We start from the raw sequence: 21,788 nt of genomic DNA, 5'->3' as shown, positions 1-21,788 counted from the left end.
CCTAAAGAAAAGACAATCAACTTAGTTTTCTTTCATTCTACAAATCAACTACTTGTTTCAGCTCCACTTATATGTACTGTTGGATAATAATATTTTATAAATCATAATCTCATATTTGATGAAGTGTTTGTATGAAATGGAGAAGAAGTATTAAAGTATCTTGACATATTACTTGAGGTTTCTGGACTAAATTTACAAAATGAATTTACACTTTGTATTTACTCTTCAAAAGTGTGTGTTGTGTATGTAATGTGGGGGGAAAAAACAACAACACACATTTACACCAACAATTTAGACACATTTAATGTCGCCACAAGTTTTTCTCACATTCAATCGTCGTCTGTTATAAAACAAGACGGATCAGTGACCTACACCAAGTTCCTCTATAGAAAAATAAATGACCTTCCAGCCGTACATGATTAGAGACGTGATAAATGTGCTTCACTGTTTAGATCGTATAAAACTACCACAGTTTGCTGAAGTAATCTTCCTCCACATACTATTTGGCCATTTATTTTACTTAACTGTTATATATTACACTCATATACAATTGCACATAAGAGCACAGAGAATGGAAACAGCAGAGTTATAATAACATATTCTGTATTTGTAATAGTGTTGGAATGTGCCGTCAGTTCCTGGTTCTTCTTGAGGTTTGCATTCTTAAATGATGGCGACGATAACGAGCAGTGAGATTTAACTGTGACCGGTCTGAGTGTTTTTTATTAAAATCATTATCAATGATCATTTATCTTCCATCAGCGCTAACGTGATTCATAAACCATGTGCCATTGAACAGTGAGAAGTCAGGGTCGGACTTTCTGAGGTTTAGGCTGCAGCCCTACGAATACGTTTTCATTTTTAAATTGTGTTTTACGGCCTTTGATACAGATTTAAAACACTGGCGGAGATCATTTAAGTTTTTAAAAGACATTTTAAAAATAATGGATAAACCATCTCCATCCAAACAAGTGTTTTATATTTAAATCAGACGTAATCTACATCCATAAGAACACACATCACATGACCATTCACATACACTCGGGTAAACTCGATAAATGAAGGTGCTCGACTCCTCTCACATTGCCAGTGGAGAATTTGGCCTCTCACCTCGCTGTCTGACCAGTTATTTTTGTTCTTCATCTTTAGTGTTAGACGGTGTTTTGTGCGTTTCACTGTCATTTTCTCCAAACTTTCACACTAAAAGGCAGCTTGGACTTTTTCTAACCAAAATGGGCCCAGCAGTGTTTCCGAAGTTAAGTTCCCAGACGCTCGACAAGTGGAGTAGTGTGGACTTCAGGTGTAAACGAAGCAGCACTGATGTGTTTTTAAATGAAAACATGTTAATGTGGATGTAGCTCACTTTTCTACCTTCTTCTCAGGAGAATCAGTGGCCGTGGTTCACCTGTGGGAACAGTCTGTAGAGTTTTGTATTCAACACCATCACACAACTTGTATACCAGAATAATGAAAGGCGGTGAGTTCCTCTTGAGCAGCACCAGTCAGCAAATAAGAGGCTGTGTGTCGGTGTTGCTCTCTGTGGTTAAGAAATAGCACAGTTTTTATCTTTGTCCTTTGCACTGAGACTGTGAGCTCGTCTCCGCCTGAAGCTTCCCCTCAGCCCCGAGTCTCTCTGCACCTCCCTCTCCTGCCCCCCCTCCGGGTCCTCGCCCTCGTCGGGCTGCTGTTTCCTGAGCTGCGGGGGCAGAGGGATCGGCTGTCCGAGGAAGAAGCCTTCCTCCTCCGAGTCCGAGGACGAGGAACACGTGGAGCAGGAGTCCTCGTGCTTGTATTGGCCCGGCTGGAGGCTCAGAGAGGAAACTTTGGAGCAGCCCCGGCTGTCCGTGTCTTTCTCGCCTCTCCAGTCCAGCTCGTCCAGCTGAGGCCGCTCGGTCCGCGAGTGTCGGGTTCGCCTCTCTGAGCCCGGGTGGAGACTCGGGTCCGACGGGACACGGCAGCGATTCCAGCCTCGCCTCAGATTCCGCTGTTGGTACGAGGATCCGTCTGGTTGAGGAAAAAACAAAAAAAAAATCAAGTTTATTTCCAAATTGAATGCGAGTTAATATTTCACTCTGAAATTTTTGCTTACCCAGTAGGTCCATCTGCGGCGGGACACCTTTCTGCAGATTCAACCTGCTTCCAAAACCTCCCTCCACCTCCTCCTCCACCTGCTGGACGTCCTCGCCCTCCCGCAGCTCCTCCTCATTCTCCTCCTCGTCCTCCTCCTCCGCGTCCACAGAGTAGCTGCTGCTGATTGGTTCTCTGAAGCTGACTCTAGCTGTGCCGCTGCGAGCCAGCGGGGGGGCAGGATCCGCGGGTCCGTCCTCTAGAAGCCGGAGGTCGGGCGGGTGCGACTCGCTGGGGATCAGGTCACGAGTCTTGACGGGAAGAGGAGGAGGGAGGACGGACGAGTTGCTGAGAGCGAGGGGAGACGAATCGGGCGGAACCAGGGGGTTCACGAGGGGGTTTTTGTGGGGGGGAAACGCTGAGGACAAGAGAAGAGGAGTTAACACACAGTGAGATTAAGTTACTGTGAGTGAATGAGCAGAGGGATTCCTGATACCTTGCATCACTTGATTGGTCCTCTCCACCCAGTTTCTACAGTCTTTAGCGGTGGAGGTTCCTCTAGAGTTCAGACCAGTTAGTCCAGTGTTTTCATTCTGCTGCAGAACGCTGACTGGAGGTCTGACACCACAGTTGTCCGGCAGTAAACTGTAGTGAGGGAGGTCGCTGGGCCAAGATGGACCCAGACCATTTCCTAGATGAATGTGGGGAAGAGGAGAATAGGAGCCTCTGGGATGAGGCTGACCACCGGGAGCAGGAAGTCCGTTTGGAACTGGAGCAGAGTGGACGCCTGAGAGAGGCAGAGCAAAGAAACGTGTTGGATTAGTGGGAAAATACCAGTACATTTGAATTCACATGGTTTTCTGACTCACCCCTGTCTTCCACTGCAGTGTGAATGCAGTCCTTTGCGGTTATAGTGACGCCCTCTGGTGGCTTCAGTGGGGAACCACATTGCTGCCGCTTGTGTTTCTCTGGCGTCCCGCTGTGCCGGCCGTGCTGAGGGGTTCTGCTCTGCAGCGCTGAGTCGCAGGAGTCGGAGTTATCGGGGTCTTCGCCCAGCGAGCAGGGCCTGGAGCAGAAGATGAGCCCCGCTCGGGGGAGGAAGGGCCGTCCCAGGAGAGGCAGCCGGCAGCGGGCGCAGCAGAAACACGACTCCACAGCGTGCCAGTGCTGACCCTCGTACGTCATCTGACCCTGGTCGATACCTGAGAGGAAATCACTTCATGATTACACACATCACTTGTGTCCTCTGTTGTGAGTACACACAATGCAGTTAGATGTCAGTATGTCAGCCGTATTTTAATTCACTGTACTTCTATAACACAAAAGACTTATTTAAAATATCAATGCACAACTTTTAGTGACACAAGAATCCAGATCTTTAACATTGTGAGACAGGGGATATATATATTTTAAATAAAGTTTTTAATCTGCTCACATCTGGATTATATCGTGTTACAATACAAATCAATTTGAAAACTGCTTTTAAACAGCTGCTGATAAAAGACATTGACATTGGCTGCATTTAACCGGCTGTAAGTTCAGACTCCAGTACCTATGTGCTCTCCGCAGGTATCACAGTACTCCGCGTACATGGCCTGGTAGCAGGAGCAGCAGTACGGTCGACTCTCCTTCATGATGTAACGCTGGCCACCGAGCGCCGCCTCGCACTCGAAGCAACAGAAGTGCTTCATGTGCCAATATCGTCCTTCTGCCTCTGTGCATTCATCCGCGAGGATAACCTGAGAGACAGAGAAGTCAGTCAGAACCGCAGTGATGAGTTCCCCTGCACAGAAATCCAATACAGCAGAATACAGAAGGTTTGGGTTTGAGAGACAGGGGGAGGCTTAGTCCTCCTCTGGGTGTAAAGACCTCCTGGGGTCAGTCGTGCCTGATCCATTAGTCAACTACGTCCGTTAATCCCTTAAGTCACAGCGAGAGGCCGTTCAAAACAAGAAGAGACAAATAACACTAAACTGACCAAAGCACATGATGAGCACATTTGACCTTAAAGCTAAAATACTCAACTTTACAGCAGCTGGAGCTTTGTTTTATATGAAGTTAAATGAACGATGGTGAGTTTGCAGAAGAAGCCAGAAGGTGAAAAAGATTTGAAATCTGCAAAATAAAGACTTCGGCCTCTTGCACCAGTTTGTTGCTCTCTCACTGGGACTCCTCTTTGCTTTAAGAGACCTAATGTTAATCACAGTTTGATCAGACAGGTTTTGGACCCTGGAGAGACAGTCACCTCGTCACAGGCCTGGCAGCGGGGCTTCAGCCTCTCGGCGTGGTGCCGGCCGCAGTAGATCTGTCCTTCCTGGTAGAAGTAGATCAGATCCACCAGCAGCTCGGTGCACGAGGAACACTGGAAACACTGAGGGTGCCAGCAGCCGCCGTGTCCGGCCCGATTGGCAAACACCGCTATGTCTCCACCGCAGATCTGCCTGCCACACTGGAAAAAAAACACATTTGGTTGGGTGTGTGAGGGGGGTGCGGTGCAGAGGGAGAGGAAGTCAGACGCCGCACATCCTGGTGAACGCGCCCAGGTCGTGCAGCTCTTTGCTTTCACAGGCCTGTAATCATTAAATGCCAGTGTGCTGTGGCCCTGAAGCCGTGCCTGCACCTGCATGCTTCACTCTTTTTAATGTAGTTTTACATCCGAGCCTCAATGTTACATAAGGATACTGTTGTTATAAGTAGAATGCTGCCTCACCTGTTGACATTTGGCTCCCATCATAGTTACTGGGAAGAGTCTGACGACGCCTCGGCCCAGGTTTTCTCTTTTCCTCTGTTGGCTGAACAGACGCAGCTCCTTCTTCTCCTCCTCCTCCAGAGTGTTACAGTACTGCGGCTGTGGGAACACAAGGAAACTCTTGTTGACAAATAAATTCTAAAATTGTTTCTCAACTTTGGTTCAGAAAGATGGATTCAAACTAGCAGTCGCAGTCCGAGAACTATAAATAAGTTCAAGTATATCGTTTCCAGACTCTGGAACAGAGAAGCACGACTGGTCAGAGGGTTGTTATTAATACATCAGGGTTCAAGTGAAAATAAAACCTTTTAAAATTAATTAAAACCAATTAAAATGACAACAAATAAAGAGTCTTATACGCAATACATTTTTCTCACACTATTCTCTTTTCTTTGTAATCGTTCTGCATGAATAGCTGTGTAATTTTGATTTAAACTTTTTGTATTTTGGATGATTCTCCATGGACAAAAACAGCCTCTTGGCTGACTGGTGCTTTTACAGCATCTTAATTCATGTGCACTCTCCTTATTAAAAAAATAAATACAAATCACACCTTAGTTAGTGTATACAGGTGAAATGTGTTCTCCATTGACCTTGGTTTATTTATCTATTTTTTACAGGAGCATCTTTGCAGAGGTTGACATAAATCGACGAATCGATGTTACTGTGTTGTGACTTAATAAGCTTAGTGGACTGAACGGTTTATTTTAGGCATGATCACAACGCACTCTGAAAAATGAGGTCCAGATATTTTTGCATCGAGTTTGCATTTCACATATGCAGAATCGGATTTCCAGAACTTTCAGGCAAGGGTTGAAGCCTGGAGAGAGCAGCAGGAGGAAGAAAATGACGGATATATTGAATATCCTCAGATCCTTATATTCTTCCAGTTTCACATCTGTCGAATGTTAGAAACTGTATCAACCTCTCGCTAGCTTTTAAATCATCAGAAAATGTTCCTTCTATATTCTCACATGGTCTCACTCTGACCTTTTAGGGTCAGGGTTAAACATCCAGAGTCACAGACTTAAAGTTGTTGTTACCTCACTGTCATGAGCCGGCAGCTGGTGCAGCAGTTGCTTGATCCGGTATCTCTCCCCCGGACTGTTCACATAAGGCACCCTGTCCTCTGGCAAGCAGCTGAAGTACTGGTAAACCTGCGTGAGGAGACAAGTTCACGTGCAGACATTAATCAGGCAGAATAAAGAGAGTCATTTATTCAATTGCTGTCATTTGACAAAAAGACTGAATCGTTGTTCACATAGTTATCAAATTGAGCATCTGTCCAGACTTGTCTAATAAATCAATCAATCATCAATTACATTTATATTTGTAAAGCACATATTCACAAATCACACTTTGTCTCTTAGGGCTTTAACAAGGAGCGATATACTTTGTTCTTCACCCTCAACAAGAGTAGATCCAAAATAAGCTCTAATAGCAGGCGAAATGAACTTAGAAACCTCAGAGAGGGTCTCATGTGAGGGATCCTCTCCCAGGACGGACAGAAGACACGTGTATTGTGCGTCGTGTGTAAGATTCATTCACGGTCTCCCCTCTGCTCAGCACCCCGGCTGTTACCTGTTCGGGCTTGAGCCCTGGTGGGACCCATGAATACTCCTCGGAGGCGCAGCCCGAGTCGTCATCAGAGATGGAGTGTCTCTGGAAGTCCGATACCAGCTTGGTCATCATCTTCTCCAGCTGGCCCGGCATGGAGCGCACGGCATGCTCCTCTCGCACACACTTGCAGTGCACGCAGATTTTCCTGTGGAGACAGGGACAGTGGTGCACTTTAGCCGCAGGGACAATTTTATTTTTCCTATAGATTTACAACACAAGCCGAAACTGATCAAATGTCAAAACTCTCAATAAATACAGGATGACAGGCCGGTTCTCCTGGTGCCTCAGGTACCACAGAGGCAAGACATGGTGTCAAACTTAGAATCTGCTTCAAGACTTCCCAAACAAGCTGAGAAATCAGAAATATATCAAGATTTCGAATTTTATTACCATCACCTGTTTGTTTGAAGGATTACGCAAAAACTGCTGAGCTGATTTTCATGATATTTTGTGGAGAGTCTGGGCATGACCCAAGGAAGAACTCATAAAAGTTTGGTGTTGATCCAGATTAGGGTGCGGATCCAGGAATTCTCTTTTTCCACTTTCTTTAAATTTACGAGCATTTTTAAATCCTTTAATTATGATGATTGAACTCTTTAATAAAGCCAAAAGAAAACCAGCCTCTTACTAAGTTGAGGTAGTTAGACGAGCACCTCAAACAAACCCTAACACTTGAGTTATCTGTGTCTATATATATATCAACACAATATTCACACAGCCGCTCCCGCTGCTTGTTTCGTGAGCAGACTTCAAGACAACATGTCACAAACCAGCCCACACACATTCTTCAGGTTGACTCAACCAGACTGCCACAAATTACTAATACAACAGTTGTCACAAAGGGAACAACACTTGGTGCCCTCATCGCGCCGTCATCTCTCCAGAACCATTTATCTCCCCCCGGACGAGGAGGAAATGAGGTCACTGATATAAGCCTGGCTGTCAATCCCATGGCAGTTAAGAGAGGGAGGTGAAGACGGGAGCAATAATCTCCCTCCGCCTCGTAATACAACCCATCTTTCCCTCGTTATCCTCGCCACATACAATCTGGCGGTGGGTGTGTCTCTTTGTGTGTGTGTGTGTGTGTGTGTGTGTGTGTGTGTGTGTGTGTGGGAGGGGGGGGGGGGACTGGTGGAGTCAGAATAAAGCGCCTCAGGCTGACGGCGTCTCGTATTTGAATGGATGTGAGTGACACCGCGGCCACACGCAGCAGCATGTATTGCTGCATGTGTACATCTCTGTTGTGGTTGCATAAGCGCCTGCCAGCTGGAACTTGTGGCTCGAGTTCACAAGGCACAAAGCTGCTTTATTCCAGGACCCCACCCCCCACGCATCCCCAAAAAAAGCTAACGCACAAAAAACACACACGGACAGTGAAGTGCGTGACAGCTCAACTGATCGATCGTTTCCTCCTGTGACGCTTGGTAGTAAAGTCTCTCTCTCTCTCTCTCTCTCTCTCTCGTCTCGCTTTACCAAACAAGTTAATTGTGTCGGCGAGTTGACAAAACAGAGACACAAACTAACACTGTGGGATCCCGGTGTCTTTTCTCAGGCCCTGAAACACTATATGTGTTTATAAAACTGCACATGCACACCGTCCCGTCCTGGACCTTATAAGGCCACGATCGCCAGGACCAATATAAATAATAGTAAACACTGAGACTCAGGCTTAGGCTAAGCCCGGTTGGCACAGATCTGGTCCCAGCTGTATTTGTGCAAGTGTGTGTTAACAAAAGCTGAGGGAAAGGGTGGGGTGGGGGGGGGGGGGACCGCCACGCACATTCCTACGTAAATGGGTAGGAGGACACAGCCGGAGACCTGGCATGGGGGGGGACAGATGGCAGGCTCACCGCCAGTGACCCACTCCCCCCACACACACACACACACACACACCCCACCACCGGCCTCCCCCCTCATGATGAAAGCGTTTACGGCAAGGGTTTAATCACGAGAGGGCGCCGACCCTCACTCACAGGAACCCAGAGATGACACGGGGCCAATTTGAGAGAATTTATAACAAGTCTCTATCTTGACGTTGAGCCGGGTTTGTGCACGACAAACATTTAAACACAAGTCTGCTGCCTAAACACAAACCAGAGGGACTCACTTCATATACAAGAGACACACAAATGAGCGAGCAGCAGAGTGTGCTGTGTACGTCTAACATCCAGGAGAAGCTCCTCTGTCTTCTCCCTCCTCAGCACGTGGCTGTGTATTCGTGACTTCACTAAATTTAACAGCAGAACATTACTGAAGGGTATTTCAACACTGTGCAATTTACCAAGCCCTGCTGCGCCGAGCCATGTCCTGTTCAATTATCTGACTCACAAGCCTCTGATGTAATACAAGCAGGCTTTGTCCCCTCAGGATATGAGCATTTGGTGCAGATGAGACACAAACATTATGATTTACGAGTTCAAAAGGAGGGAAAATACCTGTGATTGTCCTGATTAGAGCTAAAATTATAGACACTTTAAAAAGACTTGAATACAATCTCTGTTGAGTTAGGTTTCTATGGTTTTGAAAAGTACCAGATCTACAATCAGATTTTCAACCCAAGGCTGCATCAAAGAAACAGCACAGAGAAAAATCAGCTGATCCTCAACATGTGGCCTTTAACTCCTTATTAAATATAAAACTCTGTATTATATAAATAAATACTTATTTGAATAGAGCTGTATTGTTTCAAAGAAAATCCATACAAAGTGAAAGAGTTGTTTAACTCTAGTATCATATTGAAGTCGATATGATTGTGGCTCGATGTTTTGAAGGTAGCTGCTAATTAGGTTTTATAATTTCGTCAATGGCAAATTGAATTTTCGCTAAACTGCTGTCAAAATAAGAGATTAAATGATTTAGTTAAATAATAAATCAAACTGTTTCCTACTTCCTGTAGTTCCTCAAACGTCACTGTGGGAGAACATCCGTCAATTTGAGCGAAAGGCTCAAAATAAAAGTGCACAAACAAATGCAATTAATTAACTGTGTATATCCAAACTGTGCGGCCTAGAAAAACACAAAGACAAATCTAAAATACAAGAAGGAGACACAGCAGATGCTGCACTGGACAGAGATCCACAATCTGCCACTGGATTTGTTTGCTGGACCAAAACACTGTTAGTGAGAGTGAGACGGCTGCTGCATCTGCTGCTGAGACCGATGGTGCATCTCCTGTTCATAGATTTTAATCTGCAGATTAGTGTACTTGATTAATTGTTTGGTCTGAAATCTTAAAACAATGTTAAGAATATTTAGAATAAATGTATTTTTCTCTCCAAATAACAGCCTAAAACTCAAAATACCTAAAATATCACTTTACAGTCATATGAGAAATAACTGATCAATCAATTATCAAAAATATCATAACTTTCCATCCACTGACTAATCTATAAATCAACACATTTTGCTGCTTTATAAAAAAGAACAATGCATTAAATAATTATAACAGAACAAATATAAGCCTGTATGATGAAGCAGGGTGATGGAGGCCATGAAGGGGGGGAAAGGTATTTGCCAATGGTTGCACTTCTGATGGAGTCTTAGACGGAAAAGTACAGAGAAGGTAAATATTGACTGTGCAGATCTGAAATAAACTCATTTGAACTTCTGGAAATCCAACAGCTTTAATTAGCTTTGGCTGAAGGGATTGAAAATCATTTTAATTTTGTCGCACACAGAGATTAAGGCTCACTCACACACTAAACCCCCCCCCCCCCCCCCCCCCGATAATAAATCAGCCTGTGAGCAACAGCAGAACCTGAACATGATGTCAGGTGAACAGTCTTGTGTACAAAACAACATGAAGTCAGACTATGACACACAAAAGAACTGCACAAAAAAACAAAACAGTGCATTACTCACATCTCCAGACTTAATGACTGTTTGAGTTTCTAGTCCCTTTAATCCTGTTAGACTGTAAAAAGGTTTTTTTTCCATTACCTGCTGTAATCATCACAAATTAGCCCAGGTTGTCCCGCAGGCGCTGTCCCATCCAGACTCTCCTGAAGCTACAAAGGGTTTCCATGTGACAGGCGTCTCCTGCTGCTGCTGTCTGCCTCTGTCACTGAGGGCAGCTCCTTCTCCATGTGCTCACATCTCTCTTTCTCTCTCTCTCGCTGAACAGCTCTTTTCAATGTCTCCTCCACCCCCGACTCCCACCCTCCTCCGAGCTGTTAGTGGGCTCCAACAAAAAGACGTCACGGCCACGACCACAGGAAATACAAATGGCTTTTTAAAAGACAGGAAACATCGGACTCTGAGTAGAACAGGTGTGAGGAGTAAACTCACGGTGTCTTCTCTCCTCCTCCTCCTCTGACTGATTCACAGCAGATGGAGTTATTTTAAAAGTGGAGCAGATTTTGAGCCTGTGAGCAGCGCTGTGGGGTTCCTGTCTCTGTCACCATACGTGAATACGATGGACACGCACGACAGCAAAGTGTCTCTGGTGCAGGATCGAGCAGACGGCAGGAATTTCAGTCTCAGCGAAGTCACCACATGTATCTGAATTCATTCCAGCTCCAGTGTGAGCGTCAATATTAAAGCTGCTTCGTGTTTGATAGACAAAACATCTACAGATAGTCAGTTGATCCATTCGAGAAACTGGTGCAGCGGCCGTATTTGACATGTCTCTTTGGTTTGTTTTCGTGGCCTGTGGCGATGCCGGTTGCAGTTTTCCTTCCTGGAGTAATCGAGCCGCAGCAGCAGCAGCAGATAAAGACTCAGTCCACAGAGCTGCTCGCCCGGAAGTTCAGTGAAGCTTCGACTCGCGGAAACCTGAACTGGGAATTCTATGGTTGTTTTTGTTGTTTTCCGTTTTCTGGAAATATTAGATTGATTTCTATTCAGCAACTCAACAACTCCAGCATCAGAGTCAACAAACGCTGCTGCGTGTTCAATAGACACAAAGCAGATCCATTAGTCAACATTTTCTCGCTCCAGCTCCTTTAAAGATAAAGATTGTTATCATTAAATAGTTATCGATTCTGAAGGGCACACAGTGTGGCAGCTATATAATAATCCTCTGCTTTAAAAGCATGCTGCTCCTGGTGTGATAATCCATATCTGCAGCTGACTTCAGAGAACCCTCCTCAGATCTGGTTCTGAGAGGCAGATGGGCCTCGTCCTATAACCCTCTGCCACTAATTAGAGTATGAGTAATTGCCACATGGCCGCCCAGACTAATAGTGAAGGCGACTTTGATCACTTTCTAAATGTGCTGGGGACCTGTGGGTCAAAAGTAACTTAATTCGCTCACTGCTGGGCAGCGGAAGCACCATCTGCACCCCCGCCCCGGTTGAAGCTCTGTCTGTGGGAGCATGGGATGAAGATGGATCACTTCCCTCTCAGCGAGCACCAGCAGCTGAGCCTGTGGTCACCCGGCTGATCTTCTCCATCGGGAAGGTGTGACTCGGAATTGGTTATTAAAGAAGATGCAATTAGCGGCAGACTCCAGGGGTCCGAACAACTGACCCCCATTCATCTCAATCACTTAACCACTTTCAAGTTCCTCGTTCTCCTGGAAGCGGCTTGAAACAGACTCGAGACGTCAGAACAGGACGTTTCTCTTTGTCTCAAGCTGAACGGCTTCCAGAAAGCACAGCCTCGTGTTCATGCTACACAGATCAGACGTACTGTAAACAGATCGATGTGTTCGGGGGCCGTGCTGGCAGCGAGTGTGTGAGGTGGAGCGCAGCAGCACATGTTTTAGATTACATCCTAACTTCCTTTGTCTTGACCTGAATAGAAGGAACAGGACTGAATGAGCTGAACGATACAATTACAGTCTATTGGTTACAGGAACTACACATTCCTGGGCCAGTTGTTTTAATCAATCCTTCACTGGGCTGCAGTTGGTTTTAGCTCAGTACACTTTACTTCTTTCTTTCTTCATTTGTTCATTAGCTGTGTGACAAACCTGGTGAGTGTGCTCCTCATGCTGTTTCATAAATCTTCCTTGCTTCACTCATACAAAGAAATCTGGATTCATTTTCTTCAGTCAAATGTTGAATAAGACTTTTGGCAAAACAACCGTCTGGAATTTAAACTTCCACGTTCCTTCAATGCCTCCGCTAAGGAGGTTCTGTTTTCATTTGTGTTAGTTAACAGGATTGTGCAATAACCACACAACCTTGTAATTCTGAGGAGGGGTGGGGCAAGAACACATTAATACTTGGAGAGGATCCAGGAATATTTCTTAAGGAAGATTGATTTTCAAATCAAAGAAGAACACATTCAATATTGGTGCAGCTGCAGTAAGGGGCGGATCCAGGCACTTTCTGTAACATCTTATATTTTCAGATTTTTTTTGAATCTGTAAATGTATTGAATCTGTAAACTGCAGCCTTTCCGGTTGACATATTTAATGTTACTGTATAAAACTGTGTTGAGTACATTTATCTATTTTACTTTTATATGTTCAACCTGCTGAAATACAACAGGCACATCTGGAAATCAAAAGCTACGGTTAGACAGAGAGAGGGGAGGAGGGCGAGGGAGAGGTATGAAGTGGTCCAGAGGGTGAGTATCTCAGCAGGAAGGCTTAATCTTATTAGTGTGATTGACAGGATTAAAGTGACCAAGAGACCCAACCAGCTGGATATAAGGAATAAAGAGGAGAGAGAGACAGAAAAGAGAGGGCTAAAAAAAAAAGCATGTGAGAAACCGCTCAACAGAGGAAAATAAACTGTTGTTCAGGAGTCCATTGAGAAGTTAACAACTCCTGAAGAAGCAGGTGTCAGAGGTTCACACACTGACTTCATAGAAAGGGATTATAATATATGAATAAATCCTTTGTGCTGCAAAGAATCTTTCAGTTACAAAAACCCAACATGGAAGTCCTACGAAAACATCTTAATGCAGAATAGAGGTTCCTCTGTGTCCAGATTGCAAATCGATCTGGAATATCAAGCAACAAAAAGCTTTTCACTGTAAAAGCCGCCTCGGAAGTCAATACACCACGTGGCCTTGTTTTTAGTTCAATAAAAGACAAATGCTCCCCTGACATAGAAACCGGTCTTAGCTCTAAATCTCTGCAGCTCGGACATACAACACATGTTGCCGGATGACTGTGGGTAATCCTGCTGCTCTGTAGCTCCTCTGTTTTCCCATGAAGATAATGCCAACTCAAACTAAATGCAGCTGCTGCAGATGTGTAGGCTTAATGGCACTGGTGAGTCTATATAGAGCTCGATTCTTTACGACTGGGGAGTCAGTCGTAAGCATCCTACCCTGACTGGGTCATGTTTGTTGTCTTTTAATGTATATATGCACTCATCGTGTCCACAGATCACAGTTAAGCGGATTTCCTTTGTAAGCAATGTTGCTGTATCTCCAGAGTTGTGTGCGTATATAAAAACAGAGACACGGTTTAACCCTGAATTTTCATTAAAAACATCTAGTGAATAAATCAGATACAGATTTAGTTCTTGCTGATAGCAACAAGCTGAGAACACACACTGTGACGTCTTCGGTAGAACAAAAATCGTTTGTGTGTAAAAGAAAATGAAAACTTAACCAAGAGCATCTGTTCTGTGAGGGTCAACACATTAATATTGTTTCTGACACAGTCGACATTCATGCACACAAAATGGAATTAAAGTTTTAGCCAGACTCATATGAGCCTCTCATTGAATCTGCATTTGTTTTGTATTTGACAGAATAAACAATTTTATTTTATATGTAAATATATGTTTATTTAATATGTTTAATTCCAGTTTATTTGTGTTTTATTTTATTTATACATTTTATGGTTGCAAACCTCAATTACATTTGTTTGTCTTCAGGCCACATCAAAAGAATTGGTCCCAACTTTTTGTTTTAATATTGGTTGATGTCTGTTTAGGAAATTGATTACTTCCTGATATCTGTATCAGCCCCGAAAATCTATTGGTTAGACTCTAATTAGAATACTGAGTTTAAGTTAAACAGGTAGATTCCAGCCTGAAAAATGCAGATATCAGACGGTGCTTTTTAAGAAGCTGATTCTTAACAATGGCTGCAGAAACTCCAAAAAGCAGGAGAAGAGATTGTGTCTATTCCAAACAGAGCAGAAGAAAAACATTTCCTGCTAAGGTAACAGGCAGCGGCGTGATAGTGTCTAAGAGTCCCACAGTTCATACCTCCAGCCATGGACACGGAAGCCGGGGCACTGGTCTCCACAGCGCATACAGGGCTGACCTCTGTCCGGGTCCTCTTCCTCCTGCTGGAAAGAAAACAAATCAATCATGAAAGAACGATTAACACAACCTGACACAAGTTAGAAAAACAGTTAAAAACGCACCGTGTGAGTCACACATGGCCACAGCAGCATCAACGCCATATCGAGTGAGAGCGACCAGCTGATGTTTACACTTGAGCCACCGGCAGAATGCACTTAGAGTCACTCAACCTTTAGTTTAGCAGCGTTTGTGATGGATTATGAGTCGTCTATAGATTATTAATGACATCACAGGCAGACTTATAATGAACATCACATGCGAGTGCAACTGTATAGATGGTGGTTAGTCTGAATACACAAAGAAGGTTCCAGGGTCGAATCCCAGTTCAGTCGGGGTCTCGAGTTTGAATGTTGTCTATGTGGGTGAAGGTCTCTACTCCGGCTTCCTCCCACAGTCTAAACATGACCTGTCTGAAGAGGACAAGAGGTGTAGATAATCGATTGATGATCCGATATCGGTGTCCGGTGACGACACTGACGTAAATAACCAGTTAAATATAACTATAAATATGTAATAATACTTTTTAAGCCATTACTAAATGCTGTAGATCGAGTAATTACTGTATTAGTAATTAACCATTTGTACAAAGATATCCTGCACTCTCCATGTTCTCATCACTTTTCAACAGCTCCTCCCCACTAATCACCAGGGTCCAGAACCAGGACTGCATCTTACACTGGGAGTTAAACTCGACATTAGTTAACCTCTGGCTAAACCTGTTAATTTCACATCAGCCCTCAAAGTCAGCCTTGCGGTTAAATTGAATTTTGAGTCCGAGGAGCGCCGCGCTGCCTGTTCTGAAGCGATAACAGAGAAATAAGTAACACATGGAGTCAAATCTCAAAAGTGCCTTTCGCCAAAAAAGTGCTGAGTGGTGCATCTGACTAAGCCACCAGCGTGTGAAGCTTTGCTCTAAAACCAACTAGCTTGTATCTCCCCACTATTCCTGCAGCCTTGTGTGTGTGTGTGTGTGTGTGTGTGTGTGTGTGTTTGTGTGTATTGGACCCACTCTGCAGACACAGGCCTCTTTTTAGAGATGAGAGGAAGGAAGCAGACACAGGATGAGAACTGCACCCTTTCCCTCTCCGTGCAGTCTCCACTTTCTTTCCCTCTAAAGCCTTCACTCCACTGCACCTCTCGTATCTCGTGCATGGGAAAAGTTTACTGTCGATAGGGATTTTTGTTAATTATTAGCTCTTTCCAGATTGGTAAAAAAAAGTAACTTGCTGTTGTTTTTAGCTCCAGAACTTGGATGATGTTCCTCGTTTCTCTCTGCAACAGCTGGAAAGGTTTTTAAATGGACCTCGTGCACGGAACTCAACTTTCAAACATGAAATCAACACTTGGATCTTTTACCTCGAACGCATGAGTCAAGTTCCACATGAAGACGTACACTCCCATGAGCGCTGACGCCAACCGAGTTTAATGAGCAAAGCAATAAAATGAAGATATGTGACACAGCGAGGTACCTGTGCATACCTGTTTCCTTTTTACAACACACACAAGAGAACAGCAGCACTCACAACTCCCCCAGACGTATTCACTTCCAAGCCTGATTCCCAAGCCACAGTTTTTTGCAAAGAAAATTATCAAACTGCAATGAATGACTTTGATTAGGGCAACAGGGAGTTTGCTTTGCTTATCTCACTGATACCTGAGGCTGTAACAAAGGTTTCAAGCGCTCCGCTAATGCACCGAGAAACCACGGAGCGATTAGCCGCTTGTTTTCTTGCACCTTTGAACGTTAATCGTGTGTTTTTTCAATTGGAAATCCTTCAGTCTGAGCGGCTCCGGGGTGGAGGTGGAAGGTTCCCTGCACAACATCCAGTTTCGTAGCAACATGAACTTGTTAGTCCAGAATAGTCCTCACATGCCGTATTCAAAATGCCATAGTGTGCCGTGCAAACAACACGCACACACACACATGGATACAGTACGACTTGTATCACGCAGCCTTATTAATCACAATGTTGAGTATGTTAACAGGAGCAGGTATGAAAGGTGACAAGACGGGTTAAATGGAGCGTACAGAGATTTCTGGGTGACTGAACCTGTCAGTTGTTATTTCCTTTAAAAGCAGCTCCTGAGCTGTCACACACTATCATGGGGTCCGAGCCACACACACACACACACACACACACACACACAACAAAAACCCCTGTACGTTTAACCCTGGTGTTACGGCTTCACTCCTTAAATATTACGTTTGTTAGGGTTATAGAAAATAACAGTGAATAGCTGCAGGATAAAACAATGTGGAAACCGAAGCCGACCTGAGATGATCGCACTTCAGGAGACGACAGGGTGTCACTGACTCTCCATTCATGGAGCGAAGAAATGAAATGACACTTTATCTGTTCATGTTCTCACTGTCATTCTCCTCCACTCGGCCATGTTTGACCTGGTTGTTTCTTAAAAAGTGGAGTTTGAGGAGCGGGAGCAGCTTCACTTTATGTACGTCATTGCTTCTTTATGATCCGTGTGTGGACGGAGAACTTTTCATTGTTTGCCTCTGAACCTCTTTGAGAATCAGTCAAAACACAATATAACAAACTGTAGCCACAGCAGGGTCACCGGAGAAGCAACGACACAAACCTGTGAGCATAATGTGGAGATAATCAGGGGTTTGTTGTACAGTTACTTTGAATGGTATGCATTGTATTGCAGATATGTACTTCTACTTCAGGTTGCCCCTGAAGAACCTGCTTGGGACAACATATGAAAATGAACTTATACTGCTAATTCAAAGTATTTTGTCTCTGGATCAATGAGCACAATACATGCAAAAAAAATAGTGGTTTCTGCTTAAGTAAATATTAAGTAAGTAAGATATGTGTTAAGATAAGTATAAATGAAGATTTGCTGTAGCTCAGGGTGACTTTTTAAATCAAAAAATTGAATATATACATCTTTATATACAAATATAATTATCATAACACCAGAGGCAGCCATTCGATCGGCTGTGAGTTTGAAAACCCTCCCTCCGGCAACCGAGGTCAATGTTTCTGATTGGAAACAGACAGTGTAATATTAGTCGCCTGATGCAGAGCGACGCCCACTGTGTCTCACAAACCTCCTCTAATTATTTTCTGCCTGAATTTCTCCGGGAGGCGGATGAGATGGACGTCTGTTCAAATTAGATTAAGCTCAGCAAAATGATCCGGTTTTGGAAAAAGCCCAAACTGTGGATAACGATGGTCTCTCTTCACTACTCACAGCTTGTTGACGCTCCCTAACTCTCCACCACCGGGCCCGCTCACAACAACATAAATAAACTTGTGACTTTCTCACTCACTTCAAGTTTGTAATTAAGAGATAAGGACGGGTACAATTGTGACGTCATCAATAACAAAGGATTAGGAATCCTGAGAAAAGCCTTGAGTTTACTTGAAGTTGCTTTTTTTACGTTTTGTGCATCAGGAGAACATCCTGGATGGTTTGAAATGTTCAGTCCACTTCCGTTTATCTTACTTAACACTTACTGAACTTGCTCTCTATGCAAAGTGAGATCAAAATAAAACGGAATTGAATAAATATGATAAAACCTTTCAACTTGTTTCTTATTAACACTGCATGTGATTATAAAGCCAGAACAGCTGTTTTCTCCGGCCACCTCCCACCTGCTGTTTCCTCCTTGTTGATCTAAACGTGGAGGAACCTTGAATTTACCGACTCTATTTTTAAGGAACCACATGTCGACCTTGAACAGTACCCGCTGCCACTTGGTGCTACTTTGCCTTGAATGTCTTCTTATCATGACGCCGGTGTCAAGGCTGCACAGAGACTTAAAAAGGGGTTTGGCTTGTGTTTCCTCTCGGTCTTCCACAAAAAGACGTCAACTCGGCGACCCGACGCTGAGGAGGTCCGCCCATTGTGCTGTGCGTGGAGGATGTGAGGGAAGTGGTGGTAGGAAGTTTCCTCTAAACCCAACGTGTGTAAAGTAAATACTGCAATCACAAGTTCACATGAGCTCACATGCTCACACTCAGAGCAGCAGCGGACGTTTCTTATCAGCTCCCTCACTCTTCCCCAGCCGGTTGAATCACATGACCTCCGTTTGCTTGAGCTCGATTGCTACCAGGTAACCGTGTAACCAGGTAATGGGCAAACTTAGAGCCGGCCAATTCTCTTATCTGACATCAGGAGGCGACCACATCGACTCAACTAGGGTTTACTGGTAATAACATGAGTAGAAATACACCTGAATGTTGGCTTTAGATCCTCACTAAGAGAGTAGAACTCCTCGGGTGCGAGAGAAAGACTCTGGAGGAGCTTTTGACCTAACTAAGAGAAATGTGTCGTTTGGATTTTGTTGCCTTGGTGCAGGAGGGGTTAAACATTAACAGGAGAGGTCAGAGGTCGGGGGGGCCTGTGCTGCAGAGGCATGCAGAGTCGATGCACCTCTCCTCACTGGACAAGATCAGACAGACAGTTTGCAGGTCGAGCGTCTCCAGGCCCGAGAACAAGCTGACAACTAAACTCTTTCTCAGATCAGTGATATGGAGTTTTCTGTTACTGGATCTTCCACCATACGTTTATATCTGCAACATGTGACATAAATATCAAACTCTAACGTTCCCATAAATCACCAGTTGCATCCTTAAAGTCAACAGATAATTAGTTTACGCACAAGTACAGACAAATACATGCATCTTATTAAGTATTTAACATCTACTCTGTACTTATAAATAATATCTGTGATGTAAAATGATCCGTAATTCACTTTTGCGGCGCTGATGTAATGAGGTGTTGCATAAAGTATTCATGACATCATGAATACTTCATAGGTGTAGTGTATGTGAGGTGGGACCAGGTGTCAGAGTGTTTACATGGTGTTAGAGCACTGACGCTAAAAGGACAAGTGGCAGGATCTCGATTAAAAACTAGATGTGAGCCTTTCACAGACATATTTAAATATGACTTTATGTTTGCAGATATGACTACTTTTATTTTACAAAATAAAAAGTGTGCGTTTGTGTTTACATTTTACAAACAAATGTCTTAGTTAGTTCTTAGTGCTTTTATGGAACAAGCTCCCAGAGAGCTGCAGGTCCGCCGCACGTCTTAATTCTTTTAAATCAATGCAGCGAGCAGTTTCCTGTTTGGCCTTTGATTAAATCATACAACCATTCATTTATAATATTGACAATTTGTCATGAAGGCTTTTTATATTCTAGGCAAAGCACTTTGAATTGCCTTGGTCTTGAAATGTGCTTAACAAATAAACTTGCCCTGCCTTAGTTCACTCCAACATATTTTGTTGTATTTCATTCTTATTAAGAGTTATTGATGATAGTGTAAGTGTATGTTTTAACTGTAATACATCAAACCTCAATGACATAAGTGTTGGATAATCACATTGACAATTATTGTGATATGCACATTGGCCAATATATCAGTTTTACTCCCTAATATTGTTATCGACCCGCCAGACATAAATCCCTAACAGTCCAGGAGAAGAAGAGTTAATATCCTGAGTCCACTTTGTGTGTGTGTGTGTGTGTGTGTGTGTGTCACCGGAAGTGGTGTGGATGTTGTCCCAGTGTGCTGCTGCAGATCCAGATGTTTCAGCCTGGCCACACAGCTGGGAGCACTGGGAAACGAGCCTCCTCTGTTTCTGGGGCCGAATTCCAACTGGAAGGTGATTTATCTGATCTTTAATTGCTGCTGTGATGAGAACGTGACACATGTTCGAGTTCCATCCAGCACATCACGACCTGCTCAGGTGAAGAACACACAACTGTGACGTAGCCTCACGTAGCCTGACCCCTCCTGACTCACCTGGGGGCGCGTGGACCGAGTCAGGACACAACGAATGGAGCTTTTAAAGGGAATGGGGATTTAAAACCAGTATCGAACTGTGTATTTGAAGTGGTTGGAAGGAAGTGGGACGTTCTCACTCAACAACAATTCACCCGCACAGACGCCAGGTGAAGGTGGGACACTTTCCCCCGGACTCTTCTCTGAGCTGAAAACCCAACAAACTCCTGTTTAAACACCAACACGCGCGTAGAACCTGAAGGTGAAACACTCGCTGTGTCTCGTGGGGGAACTTTAAAATCCTCTTGTGGTTTTTAATTTAGTTTTAAAAGTGAAGAAAGGAGAAACTCACCGAGCGGCTGGAGCGTCGCTTCTTGGAGCCGCGCAGGAACATGATGGCGACGACGAAGGAACAACCAGTTTCCCGGAGTGAAGGATAACAACCAGATGACAAACACACATGTGAGGGTATGTAACACAACACGGTGTGTGTCCGTCTACATGATGTCGCGCTCTGACTTCACTGAGCTCCTCATTCCAACTCGCACACAGACACACACACACAACCACACTCCGCCGAGGACAAGCTGGTCTCAGTAAAGAGCGTGGGACTTCTGGTTCGACCTTTTCAAAGTAAAACGGTGAATTCTTGCTCTGCAGCTGATCCAGATGTGAAACTGTTGGATCAATTAATAAATTAATAAAAAACGGTTGATCAAACTAAACATGTCCAATCTGACACCTTTTAAATTGTATTTTTTGTTTTGTTGAAAGCATCTTAAACTGAAAGATATTAAATTGACTTTGATACTAATAATAATACTAATAATGATAATATTGTTATTGTTGTTGACTTATGCTGTTAATATTTATAACATTAATACATATATAAACATCTCTTATTGTTTTTACTGCACTTGTTTGGGTCACTATATTTACTTGTCTACTTATTTATTTTTTCAAATGGACTAATCTCGCTTTTATTTAGAAGGTGCCAACCCTTAACAGGTATCCTGGCAGGAAATATATCTAACTTGACCACGTTCCAACTTTATCTCGTGTCCACAGACCTGATGCAAAGTTTTTATTTCTCAAAAGACTTCAGGGAAGTTGACTGTTGAATTTACTATATTCACTTTGCTTTATAAACCTCACCAACACATTTAAAATCAGGTCAGCATTAGTCGTTCTTGATGCATCTGATTTAAATGGTTTCATTGAGCATTGGAGCAGTAAACTTATGGATAAATATTCGAAAATGTGCATTTTGGACAATGAAATATGGCCAAATGCAACAGCGAGGAAATATACTATCAAACTCAGGCTGCTGCAGCGGAGGCAACATGGGGACTTTGTTTTTCAGCAGTCAGTTTGAC

General features: G+C 43.8%; 1 protein-coding gene across 2 annotated transcripts; it reads right to left on the bottom strand.

The window, feature by feature from the left end:
• Window positions 1-277: 277 nt before the first annotated feature.
• On the bottom strand, window positions 278-20,988 carry prickle3 (prickle homolog 3). 2 transcript variants are annotated; one of them, XM_062391685.1, is made up of 11 exons: window positions 20,765-20,988; window positions 14,554-14,636; window positions 6,398-6,581; window positions 5,860-5,973; window positions 4,778-4,915; window positions 4,313-4,516; window positions 3,620-3,806; window positions 2,937-3,269; window positions 2,564-2,854; window positions 2,090-2,485; window positions 278-2,004 (listed from the first exon to the last, which is right to left on the bottom strand). In XM_062391685.1, exons 1-11 carry the CDS (start codon window positions 20,804-20,806, stop codon window positions 1,544-1,546), a joined length of 2,433 nt encoding a protein of 810 aa, XP_062247669.1. In that variant the 5' UTR covers window positions 20,807-20,988; the 3' UTR covers window positions 278-1,543. The 2 variants fall into 2 exon arrangements, with proteins under 2 accessions (XP_062247669.1, XP_062247670.1); XM_062391686.1 differs by having other exon boundaries at window positions 14,554-14,633.
• Window positions 20,989-21,788: the final 800 nt, after the last annotated feature.

The sequence above is a fragment of the Platichthys flesus genome, chromosome 7 (assembly GCF_949316205.1).
Source record: "Platichthys flesus chromosome 7, fPlaFle2.1, whole genome shotgun sequence".
NCBI lineage: Eukaryota > Metazoa > Chordata > Actinopteri > Pleuronectiformes > Pleuronectidae > Platichthys > Platichthys flesus.
This window is presented reverse-complemented; position numbering and strand designations above follow the sequence as displayed.